Source organism: Cervus elaphus, chromosome 25 (assembly GCF_910594005.1).
Source record: "Cervus elaphus chromosome 25, mCerEla1.1, whole genome shotgun sequence".
In the NCBI taxonomy this organism is placed as follows: domain Eukaryota; kingdom Metazoa; phylum Chordata; class Mammalia; order Artiodactyla; family Cervidae; genus Cervus; species Cervus elaphus.
In genome coordinates, this window is record NC_057839.1 from 21,201,631 (window position 1) to 21,214,096 (window position 12,466).

The following is a 12,466-nucleotide window of genomic DNA, read 5'->3' on the forward strand; positions in this document are numbered from 1 at the left end:
GTTTTAATGGTAGGAAAAAACTCATAAAATTAAACTTAGGGAAGAAACCAATTCTACCAAAAACAAAAACACAAATTGTTAAGCAGGTAAGAAAGCTCTTAAAATCTTTAGTTAAGTCTAGATTATTATAACAGAATCTTATGGAGGTTTTAGTCATTCACAATTTTGACATGAACCAGGGTGAAAATGTACCACCTAAGAGAGAAAGACTTTTAAACAGAACTAAGTGATTGCAGCCATGAAATTAAAAGACGCTTACTCCTTGGAAGGAAAGTTATGACCAACCTAGACAGCATATTAAAAAGCAGAGACATTACTTTGCCAACAAAGGTCCATCTACTCAAGGCTATGGTTTTTCCAGTGGTCATGTATGGATGTGAGAGTTGGATGGTGAAGAAAGCTGAGCACCGAAGAATTGATGCTTTTGATCTGCGGTGTTGGAGAAGACTCTTGAGAGTCCCTTGGACTGCAAGGAGATCCAACCAGTCCATCCTAAAGGAGATCAGTCCTGGGTGTTCATTGGGAGGGCTGATGCTGAAGCTGAAACTCCAATACTTTGGCCACCTGATGTGAAGAGTTGACTCATTGGAAAAGACCCCGATGCTGGGAGGGACTGGGGACAGGAGGAGAAGGGGACGACAGAGGATGAGATGGTTGGATGGCATCACTGACTCGATGGGCATGAGTTTGAGTAAGCTCCGGGAGTTGGTGATGGACAGGGAGGCCTGGTGTGCTGGGATTTCTGGGGTCGCAAAGAATCAGACACGACTGAGCGACTGAACCGAACTGAACTGAACTGAATCAAAGAAGAGGACTTACTTTATTAAGAGTAAAAAACTCAGAAATTTAGAAGGCTCCATTTTCAAACTCTAATTGCAACAGAGTAACTGGTGTGGATATGATGTGATATGCTACAGAGTAATTATTCTTATGCAAAGACAACCCCTCATTAATTAAAGTGTAAGCTTTAGTTATTTTGGTTAAACCTACATGAATGGTTAAGATTTTATTTCCTAATAAAAATACAAGCAGACCTTATTTCCATGTTATTCTAAGTTAATTCTGAAAGACATCTGAGAGAGAACACTCAATTAAGAATCTTTCAAATAAAGAACAAGCCCTTATGAAAATTGGCCATGATGTTTCCATTACATTCCTTATTCCGCTGCTGCTTATGAAGCTGAAGTAAGAAAAATGGCCAAATCCAGTTTAATCAATAGAATTTTCAAGCTGAAAGAACCCCAGAGATAATCTAACAGCTTTCCACACACACAAGAGGAAACTTTTTCAGAGCATCAAATCACCAGAGACAAGGCCTGTGAATCTCAACTCACAAGCTAAAACTCCTGACTCTAGAAAGTAGCCTGCACCATCTGAACCAATCTTGACACCACCTTTCATTAAGGCAACTCAGGTAGCAGTAGGGAGCTTAGCTGTGGCAACTTCTACGCTATTTCTGGGCTTGTAGCCATTCCTGAAATTGGAAAGGAGACCAGTAATATTAAGACAGTGAAAGCCTGATTTACACTAGAGCCGAAGAGCTACAGACACTTCCTTCTTATGTGCCTTTCCATCCACTCCCATGCATTTCACAAGGGACACAGCAGAGTGAATTACTGGGGAGGCAGTCATCAGGAAAACTGTCTAACCATGATTAAAATAACACATACACATACTGGTCTCTGGAGTGAAGGACGTTAAAATAAATTCTGACCCTCTCCTGGAATTACTATTTGGGCAAGTTAAAAAAAAAACAAAAAAACCCACAAAGTCTTACTGCCAGCAAGTCAAGTTTTCTGTACACACAATCCAATGACTGAGTCTGCTTTTTCTGGCTACTACAGGTACAGGCTAGGTCCAAGCAGCACACAAGCTTTGAAACCATCATCCAAGTTTTCAAACAAGAATGAGTAAGAAAACAACTGCTACTAATACAACATACAAACATTAACATATGCCCAACAAACAGTATTTTAGATCACTAGATTATTTGCCAAAAGTCTGTTTCCTGGTAAATAATGGTTACTGTTGTTATCCCTAAACTAGTTATACATGTCACAGCTTGCTCCTCAAAGAGAACATTCTATAGTCTTTCAAGAATAAAAACCTGCTTTATTTGGCACACACCAGTGAAGAGGTCTTGCAACATTTGAAGAGGTAGTCAAACAGAGCAGTTCAGTGCAAGAGATCACAAAACTTGATCACCAACCAAACCCAAATTAATCTCTCAGTTCCTGTAGATTAGAAGACAATGAAAACTCACTCTTTCTGCTTGTTGACTTTTGAATCTCTTTTATTTGTGCACTGAAAGAACAAGCACCTCTATGGGAACTCTATGCCCACACAGTTTAATTATTTATCAAGTTTACTTTGGGCAAATATCGATCACTCTTTGTGAAAAGAGGTTCTTAAATTGAAAACGACAAAAACTCTTCTTCACACGGCATGGCTGCATTTTCCCTTAGAAACAACGTTCAGTGGACCCACCACGGTCCTGCTGCTGCTTGGTCTCCTCGACGTGAGGCTTTAACTATTGTCCAACCAGAAAAGCAGAGGGTCAAAGAGTGGACGGGAACCAGAGGAACTCGCTAGAATCCTTCAGGAGTCGCTGGGGGACCTTCACCTTGACTCTGGGCGGTTTGTGGGGACCAACTCCTTTCTTGGCCGCCGTTCTTTGGTCGGAGTTTCCAGGGCTCACGGACCTCACCCACCGGGGCCCTCCACCCTTGGCCAGGCTCCCGCAGGGGAGCCGCTGTTCTCCTGATGACCTCGGGGGCAAAAGTAGGGGGTCCTCAGCGCTTCCAGACCGGCTCCCAGACACCGGAGCCCACCCGCGCCTCAGCTCGGGCTTCGGGCCAGACCCCAGCCGGGCGCCGCCGCTCACCTCGAGCGGCCTCACCTGCCTCTCCCCGGAAACCCAGGCGCCGCCCCACCCTCCCCGCGTTCCAGGAGCCCGGGTCCCAGGACCCACACAGCAATGGCGCAGCCGGAAACTGGCCCCTCGACTTCCTCAGACCGGATCCGGGCGAGGGCCGGGCTGTGGGCGGGCTGGGAGAGTCGCGGCTTCCGCCTTCCTGCTTCCGGCCTGGAGGTGAGTCGGGAGTGGGGGTCCGAACCCGTCGTCCCCGGCGAGATGTAGGGGAGGCGGGTGGCAGTCGGTACCGCGGTTTTGCCCCGGTGCTCAGCGGAGGTGGCCACGGCGCCGGCGGCCCAGGGTGTGGCGGGGATGACCTCTGATTCCCGGGGACTGCCTGCTCTTCGAGCCCCGCCGGGCCCGCGCTCGCCGAGGCGGAGGGTCGGGGAAGCGTGGCCCCAGCGGCGGGCCACCAGGTAGGGTGAGGAATGGTGAGCGAGGGGAAAACACAGACAGTGCGGGTGGCTGTGAGGTGCCCTCACCTTCAGGCGCCGTGTGGGTCTGATCCGAAGATCATGCCTGGTGGATCCTTTTCGGAAGGAAGAAGAATAATATTTATTCCTTAAAGTGTGGAGGGCGCTTGCCCCTAGGGTCCGAAATAGAGGTGCACGTGAGGTGTGTATCCTGTGGTTGGTAACTCCTTTCTCTGTATTAATGTCTAAAACTGCCATAACTAGGTCCTTCACTTCCGCCTTCCTCTATTGCAAAGTTCTTTTGCAGGTCTCTGAATCTTGCATTAATTAATTCATTACTGGGCTGGAGAACCTGGAAAAACAGATGGGATCTGTAGAATCTAGTCTTCACTGTGTGCGTGGGGGCGTACGAATTGGATGTGGGGGGAAAGCTAGGAACTTTATTTAACGGCAAAGGAACTTTGTGTCTTTAGGTAAAAATATGAAGGAATTGTGATTGGATATAATTAAAACCAATCATTGTAGTTTTGTTTAGGTAATGGAATTGTGGGTGACATATTTTGTTTTGCTTATGTCTGATTTTCCTGTAAAGAACACAAATTATATAATGAGACTAAAAAACCTTTTTAAGAGTAAAGCGGTGTTTGATTTTGAAATTAGTAAGGCCCTCCCTTACTAACTCAGAATGAAACAAACCTAACCCTGTAAAAATATAAAAAGTTCAAGAACGAGGAATGGATATGCTGCAGCAGGTCAGTTAGCTTTTTACGTGAGTGAGCTTTTTAAATTTATTGTTGAAATAAGTAATTGAGTAAAATATTTGATCCCCAGTAATTAGGAGCTTCTTCAGGGCATTTTAGTTGTGTAATTATATCTTAAGATTAGAAAGAAATAGATACTGAATGTATTTAATATGCCAGGCAACTTTACATGTTATTTAATAGGTTGCATATAGAGAATAAAATTGTATTATAATTTATTCCTTAAGGTTTTGGCTTTACGGTTTTTCTTTTGTCTATTCTTTTCAACCCAACCAGTATATAGAATTTAAGCCTTCTCAGAAGTGTGTTGGTAGAGTTAAAAAAGAAGACAGCTAACCAAAGGTCATCTGAAATTGTGACTGGCTGATAATCCCAGGACAAAATTAGAGATCACTACTCAAGCATAAGGTACATGACTTTTTAAATCCCAGCTATTCTAATTCTCCACTTTGAATGGAGATTGACACAAACGTGAAAGGTTGAAAAGTCTCTGGGGGCAAAATAGAAAATATCACTCAAATTTACAACATCCTGATTTGCCAGATGCCCCTTCTTTACTCACTCACAATGGAACAAAAGGCATGGGACCTAAAATGGTTAATTTTATCATCTGTTAAGTTTGTTCTCATTTACTATATTATGTCCTCAAAACTGAAGGAGGGTCTAAAATTGCATGTCATCTTTTGCTTTTCTCTCTTTGCACATGAATGGATAATATCATGGTTCCCTTACCTTCTTGTTTCATTTTGGAAACAGCCATCCATTATGTCCCTTTCTCCGGGCATTTCACATACTCTTGACTTTCAGACACCAAATTTGATGCTTGTACTTTTTTGTGGAGGTTGGTTTTGTTGTTGTGTCTGACTTTTGCTACCTCCTGGACTGTAGCCCGCCACGCTCCTCTGTCCATGGGATTCTCCAGGCATGAATACTGGAGCAGGTTGCCATTTCCTTCTCCAGGGGATCTTCCTGATCCAGGGATCGAACCCATGTCTCCTGCGTTGCAGGCAGATTCTTTACTGACTGAACCACGACTTTTGTTAATAAGGCTGTGTCAGAAAATGACATATGGGATTCAGCTGTACCCTGGAATAGGCACATAAAACTCAAGATTCTTATAAAACTCTGCTGCTAAAGTTTGTCTTAAGTGTAGGAGGCATGTGAGAATGCACAGTCCTTATAACAGCTTCCACATGCTTTTTTTTTTTCTCTTCTGTATCTTCACATGTTTTAAGTATCACCCTCCTGGTTGTCTTATGTGAATTATTTTTTTTTATTGGAACTGTTAGTCCTTATTAAAATAGTACTAATTAGTACTTTTTAAAACCAAACAAAAAACTCTTGAGTGATAATAGAATTCTGATTTAACTGTTTGGTGTAACCTTTACAAAATTTGATTAACCACATAATCTTGTCTCTTGTCTTTCCCCCGCTTCCCACCCCTTTCCTAAAGCCTCCACGAAGATGTTTGATTTAAAGGCTTGGGCTGAGTATGTTGTGGAATGGGCTGCAAAGGACCCATATGGCTTCCTTACAACAGTTATTTTGGCTCTGACTCCATTGTTTCTAGCAAGTGCTGTGCTGTCTTGGAAATTGGCCAAGATGATTGAGGCCAGGGAAAAGGAGCAAAAGAAGAAACAAAAACGTCAAGAAAATATTGCAAAAGCTAAACGACTGAAAAAGGATTGAAGGAATGAACAGGCTGTGTGTCCAGAGGAAAATTGTTCGGAAAATTATGCATCTTTGAAAGGACCCATTAAGGTTTTTTTTTGGATCTTATGACAGTATTACTAAACGAAGTCTGAGTCTATGGAAGAATCATGTCAGTTCTCACCTGTACTGTAGCAGCTTTTCGGCTTCGGTATAGAAGTCTGTTGACAGTTACTGTAAATTGGCATTTATTATGCTACAGATTCTTTTAACTGACTTTCATTTGCCTTTTTGCAGCTTATGTACGAATACTAAAATGAAAACATCCTGTGAAGAAAAGTGACTTTAGATTATGAACTCTATTCAAATAATGGCTTAAAATGTGGTCCTGTTCTGGACAGAGGAGATTAAGAATGTAAAAATCAAGAGTTGTTCTGAGCAGAAAAGCGTGGTTTGGCTTAAAAGATACATGGTGTATTAATTACATCTCTTATCGTTATTATTTCTTGGAATAGAATCATTTCTCGTTTCCTCAAAGCAAAATAATATTATTCAATGTGTACTTCTCTATTTTCTGTATTTTTCTTACTTTAGCTTTTGAGATACTGGTAATTACCGGATAGTCTGCATTTTTAAAAATCTAATTTTATAAAGAATTTTCTTGTTATCTTGATTATGTAGAATACCACCTACTGGATATAATCATTTTTCTACTTATGAACACTGCCATTTTCTTAGAGATGACTTGAGTAGAGGAACACTATGATTTAAAACTTAAGAGCAAAAAGGCCAAACCCGTAGTACCTTGGAAGCAGTTTATTCTCACTTGTGCTAAGTAGAAATGTGAAGTAGTTAACATGTCTTATCAGATAATTTGCTGATTATATAGATACCACTTTTGTTTTTTATTCTATTCTTTAATTCATGTGGTGGTAATGTCCTTTACTGATCAGACAGGTTCATGGTGAAAATTAAAATTTCAACTTTAAGGAACTTTTAAAGAGTTACAGTTATGTCATGTGTCATAAATGGTAACAAAAGTCTTAACATTTGGAAAAATTTTGTTTGCATTGTATTAATTGTGTGAAAAAGGTGTAAATTATGTCAAAATGAGACTGTTCGAAATAAAGAGGTAAAGGATATTTCCTTCAGTTAAATAGTATAGTTGGAACTTTTTCCTCTTTAACATGGCTTTTTTAAATGCATGGTTGATAATTTTGTTTTCAATAATTAATAGCTTATTAATGTTTTCCTCAACTCTAATAATGAATTTTAAATTCCAAAAAATTGTCCAGTAGCTTTAATTTAAAAATGAAACTAGATATTGAAATAAATTTGATACTTTTTTATAAAGAGGTCCTGAGCTTTTTTTCGGGGGAGGGGATAATAATTCAGGTTAGATATGTTACAGAAGTTAAACCTTACAAAGGGTTATGAATTTCATTTGTAGATAAGCATACAGCTGACCCTTGAACAACACAGGGTTAGGAACATTTGCCCTCCCTCACAATCGAAAATAACTTATAGTGGACCCTCACTATACAGTGTTCCTATGTGCAGATTCTCTGTATCTGCAGTTCCAAGGTTCCTCTGTACCCACAGTTTCTCATCCAACCCTGGATCATGCAGTATTGTAGTACTTACTATTGAAAAAACTCTGTGTATAAGTGACCCCACACAGTTTGGACCCGTGTTCTTCAAGGGTCAACTGTACTTGTAAAAGTTGAGAGCAATGTTCCTCCAATATGAGAACCTAAGGACCTCTGAGAATGTTTATGGACTGGTTTGAACAATACTTAATTACTATTACTTTAGGTTGTCAGTTTCTTCCTGATGCCAGCGCAAGCAACACACTGCAACTCCAGGCACTGAAATAATTCAGTGTTTCATTACAAATTAGTTATTCAGGTGATCTTGGATGTGCTTTTTGTATTATTGAAATTAAAAATTTTAGTTATCTACTAAAGCTATGGTTTCATTGTTCATTTTGACAGTTAAAAGGTATTTAACTAAAATAGGGTTTCTAGTGGTTCCTGTTGGTCTTAATACAATTTTGTAGTTCTTTGACATAGGCTGTTTGTTGTTTCTTCAGCTTTTCCCAACGTTTATAGAGCCATTTTATACATTTGAGATCAACAAGGTTTTACAATATGTTGTGTGTGTTGCAGGGGTAGGGATGTATTACATTACATTACAGATTGAAAATGTACTGAATAATGTACTGAAAGTGAGAAACAGGATGGTTGTGTGGGAAGAGGATGAGTGTGGGTATCAGCTGTTTACTTGCAGTTGGGTGACTGGCAGCTGTGGCTGCATGCCACTGCTCAGCATCAAGAGTGTCCTAGCGTATACCACTAGCCCGAGATAAGGTCAAACTTCAACAGTTTCTGTTCAGTATCATAAAGTTGAAAAATTAAGTTGGGGACTTAATTATTATGAGGTTTGATAATTATTGTGAGGTTTGATATTCTTCAGAAAAATCAGTCTTGTTATAACATACTATTACAGTTGAATCCCATTTACTGTTTCCCAGAATACTTCTTTTAAAAACTACCAACCTATTATGTTGTTTCTGAAGTTCTTAGTAGTATAGTCAATTACCTTTTATGGCTGGTTTTGAAGGAAAAACAAGACTGCCTATAACAAACATTATACTGCCACCCTCCCCAAAAGTTTGTGTATCAGAATTTGACCCATAGTGTCCTGTGGTAAACTTAAGTATGGTGTTATTGTATCAGATGTGCAAGGGCATTTTAAACTTATTTCCTGACATCACAGTGAGCAAAAGAAACAGGCTTCTGATGCAGTGAGCTGGAAACCCAATGCTGAGATCCACTATAACAAACAGCTTCTCACCTATCCTTAGGGGCACTTTATACCTCATCTGGTTTTAAGTTAGAGGAAGTGTGATTCCTATTTAGGAATGATTATTTTTATGTTTGCAGTTGAATATAGGCTCACTTGGATTTGCTTCATATCTGTAATAAATGTATAAGGACAAATTCTATATTTCTCCAACATATTAAAAGGGGTTCTGTGTTCAAATACCAAAAGTTTTGGAAACGGGGTAAAGCAATTCCTTTCTGCATGATTGCTTGGAGTCTTTTAGGTTATGTTGATTATCATAGACTTTCCTCCCCTCTTTTCTGCCCTTCTTCAAAGAACACAGTTTGAGAAAGCCTAAGTTTGAGAAAACCTAAGTCAATTCAGGTTACATTTTAAACAGTGTGCTTAATGAGATAGCATTAAAAAAAATCAATATGATGGTACTGAATCAAGGTTGATAAAAGTAAGAAATAACATCTGTTTGTAAAAATAGGAATGAAAAAGGATAACATAGTGCGGAAAATTATTTCCTCCTTTTTTTTTTTTAAATTTTTAATTTCAGATATCTAACAGGCTAGACTTATATGGTTAAACCCAACAAGCAATACATGTATACTTGAACAATTTGTGTAATAAGGGCTTTGGGGAGAAAAATGCTATATGCGTGTATAGCAGAGGCATAAAAAGTCAGGAAGGATTTATCTGAGAGTAGTTAAGGCATATATGACACTATTTTAAAATGAACCTTTTAACTTCTGAACTTAAAACTGCGTGGGTTTGGAGTCTGTCTTGAAGAGATGACGAAAAACACTTTCATTAGAAAACTTGCAAATACTCCAAATACAACTATTTAAAATATGAAATACGGTAGACAAGTAAATATTTTATGTAAAATTTTGATTCTGCAGTGCATGTGTCTGGCCTAAAGCCTTGTATAAAAACAAGATTGTTTAGAAAGGCAGTCTTAATTAGGTCAAGTTTATAGTCTCGTTTTCATGTAGGACTAAATGTTCTCAGAACCCTGTTCTGATACCACCTAACAGTATAACCAGTCATTCTAAAAATGTTAGTCTAGAGGGAAGTAATGTGGATGGATTACTACAAACTTTATTCTCACCTCTCAAAATCACTTTGACAGTGCCCACTTTAATAGCGGGCCAGTATCATCATCTTACTGCTAACTATTGGCTAAGATTTTATTTTTCTAAAACAGTTATTTTAAAATGAAAACTATACAAATTAAAATTAATGTAAATTCTGTCATATATATTAAGATCCTTATAAACGCCCACTCCAGTATTCTTGCCTGGAGAATCCCATGGACAGAGGAGCCTGGTGGGCTACAGTCCATACGGTTGCAAAGAGTAGGGCAGGACTGAGTGAGCACACATGCACGCACAAAACAGCCTCCATGGCAAACATCTGTAAAAGATGTATACAGAATACAATTAATAAGCTGGTAGGAATTTGGTAGTAGAAGCATTCCATTCTAGCATGTTAGAATTTATAATTTTTCCTGTAATCAAGGATTCAAGACCATGTTACTTACAGTCAATTACACAACAAATTTTATGTTTTTATATTGCCTAGGAGCTGGTTCCTTTTTTTGCCAAAACGTAATACTACTTTATAATAATGTAAACAGACAGAATAATTAGCCTGATAGTAACTGGGCTGCTTGAATGTTAATATTACCTAAGGGCTTTTTTGGTCATTCCTTAAGTATTATGGTGATTACATTTGATTACTTGTTTTAGTGTAACATTTTATCAACGTTTCTGTAGTTTATTTCTTAAGCAATTAAACATTTTACCTTCTATTAAGTAAAAATCTCAACCTATGTGTTTTTAGGAATTCATTATTAAACACTTAACCAAGGATTTTCTTATATTATTCAGAGCATTAAGATCTGAGTCTTTTCTTCAGTCCATGTTTATTGAGTAGTTGTTACAATGCCAAACACTGTTGGGTGATCTCTATATTAGAATTAGAACTATTAGAACTATATTAGAATTAGAACTGGGAGAGGGATTTGGGAGAAAATGGGTACATTTTATGGCTGACTCCCTTTGCTGTTCACCTGAAACTACTGTAACATTGATAATCAGTTATACCCCGATACAAAATAAAAAGTTCAAAGTCTGAGAAAGAAAACCATAAATGGAAAAAAAAAGGAATTAGAACTGTTAGCAATAGAAACTTGATTGTGCACTTCAGAAAGTGTATGACCTTTCTAAAACACACTGTATATAATCTGTCTTAATGTTATCACGTATCTATACTTTTCTTCAATATACAAATCACTGTAATCTCGAGTAACAGTGGAATCACTTTCTGAGAACTCTGCTCTATTTTCCATTTCTTCAAAGTAATTTTTAATCTTACAGAAAGAACTAAACCATTTCTTTGTTTACTGCCCTTTCAGACTATTGTGATAGATTCTTTACTTCTACTGGTTCAAATTCCTTTCTTTAAAATTCCAACCTCAAGCCCACCATAAACTAGCTTTTGTCCCATCTACTCATCAAGATAGGTTTTTTTTTCATTATCAAGTAAATTTTCTTGGCCTCCACATGCCTCATCCAAGTTTCATGTTTTTGATTAGTCCTTTAGAATCTTACTGTCCTTTGGAATTCTTTAGAATCTATAGAAATAGCAGTCTTCCTCTAAGCTCAATATTTACCCTTACCATTTCTACCTAAGATATATGGGAGCAATCCAAAGAAGGAAAAATCTAAGAGAATTCATTAACAGAGAATTTCTATATTCTCTGATTTCTACAGATCCTTTAGAATTATAGAAATTAGTCCTTTAGAATCTATAGAAATAGCAGTCTTTTCCTGAGCTCAATATTTATTTACCCTTACCATTTCTACCAAGATATATGGAAGCAAATAAAAGAGGAAAAAACTAAGCAAATTCATAAACAAAGAATGATGACTGAATAAACCAAGTGAAGGATTTAGGTCTACAAGAAGCTAGGTTTTAATGGTTGATAACCTCACACTTTATGCAACAGTAAAAACAAGATCTTAAGCTTAATAGAAAAGAGCACTATAGTAGAGTTGGGAAGCACAAAGTAACTTTTTACTTTTATTTGTTAAAATAGTCACATACATATAAATAAAATTTTACCACAGTACATTCATTGATTGTGGCCCTTGTCATCTTGTGGCATCCAGGATCCTGGCTGAAAGGTTTTGCCAGTGCTGGTGGGAGCCACTGAGGGTTCTTCTTTTCCAAAGTATGGAGCAGAGGCATGCCCTTTAATCTGAGTTTGAACTGGTGGAGCAAGTTCCTTGTTGCTCTCCTGAAGAAGCTTTTCTTTTTCATAAAAATCTTGGCTTTTCATTTGGATTTCTTCTCTATATTTTTCATTCTTCATTATTTCCTGCATGCATGTATAAATGGAAGAAATCATTAAATTTCTAGTTAGAAGAAAACCCAAACTACAGGTTTTATAAAAATAAAATAGCTAGTAAAAAAATAAAGTACATATAGACATGATTCTTGCTTTACATTTAAATAATATATAGATACCTACAGGGTAACTCTGAAAAAGCTATCTGATTATATATTGATGCTATTTTGAATTAAACAGCTATGTCCTGGTATAGAATAATAAAAAGATAGGAGGGAAGACGAAATAGAGATACTTACTTCCCAGGAAGTGAAACAAACCACTTAACATGAAATATTAGTACATATAGATACAAAATATTACACAAGAACATTAAAGTCACTCTTATCAAAAGATTTTCCAAACATAACAGCTATTTATGTGTACTTCTACTGGAGATGAACTGACGGTGAGAAGGCCTCAGAGAGGTGCTCCTGCCAGTCTTCTCTGTGGGATTTAACGCATGCCAGGACCAAGACCCACCAATTTTCCTTTTTCCACC

At 38.1% G+C, this 12,466-nt stretch overlaps 2 protein-coding genes across 4 annotated transcripts in view; one reads left to right on the top strand and one right to left on the bottom strand.

Moving 5' to 3' along the window:
- The first annotated feature begins 2,109 nt into the window (after positions 1-2,109).
- On the top strand, positions 2,110-7,091 carry SMIM15 (small integral membrane protein 15). 3 transcript variants are annotated; one of them, XM_043887160.1, is made up of 3 exons: positions 2,110-3,091; positions 4,365-4,496; positions 5,542-5,558. In XM_043887160.1, the coding sequence occupies exons 1-2, from the start codon at positions 2,764-2,766 to the stop codon at positions 4,376-4,378; spliced, it is 342 nt and encodes a 113-aa protein (XP_043743095.1). In that variant the 5' UTR covers positions 2,110-2,763; the 3' UTR covers positions 4,379-4,496; positions 5,542-5,558. The 3 variants fall into 3 exon arrangements, with proteins under 3 accessions (XP_043743095.1, XP_043743096.1, XP_043743097.1); XM_043887161.1 differs by lacking the exon at positions 2,110-3,091 and adding an exon at positions 3,098-3,529 and having other exon boundaries at positions 5,542-7,091; XM_043887162.1 differs by lacking the exon at positions 2,110-3,091 and adding an exon at positions 3,098-3,330 and having other exon boundaries at positions 5,542-7,091.
- Positions 7,092-11,644: 4,553 nt separating this feature from the next.
- The window catches only part of NDUFAF2 (NADH:ubiquinone oxidoreductase complex assembly factor 2), a 162,250-nt gene continuing 161,428 nt past the window's right edge, over positions 11,645-12,466 (bottom strand). Inside the window, exon 4 of the mRNA XM_043887164.1 lies at positions 11,645-11,955. Within this exon, the coding sequence (XP_043743099.1) occupies positions 11,710-11,955 (246 nt within the window). The 3' untranslated portion in view covers positions 11,645-11,709. The remainder of the gene's footprint in view (positions 11,956-12,466) is intronic.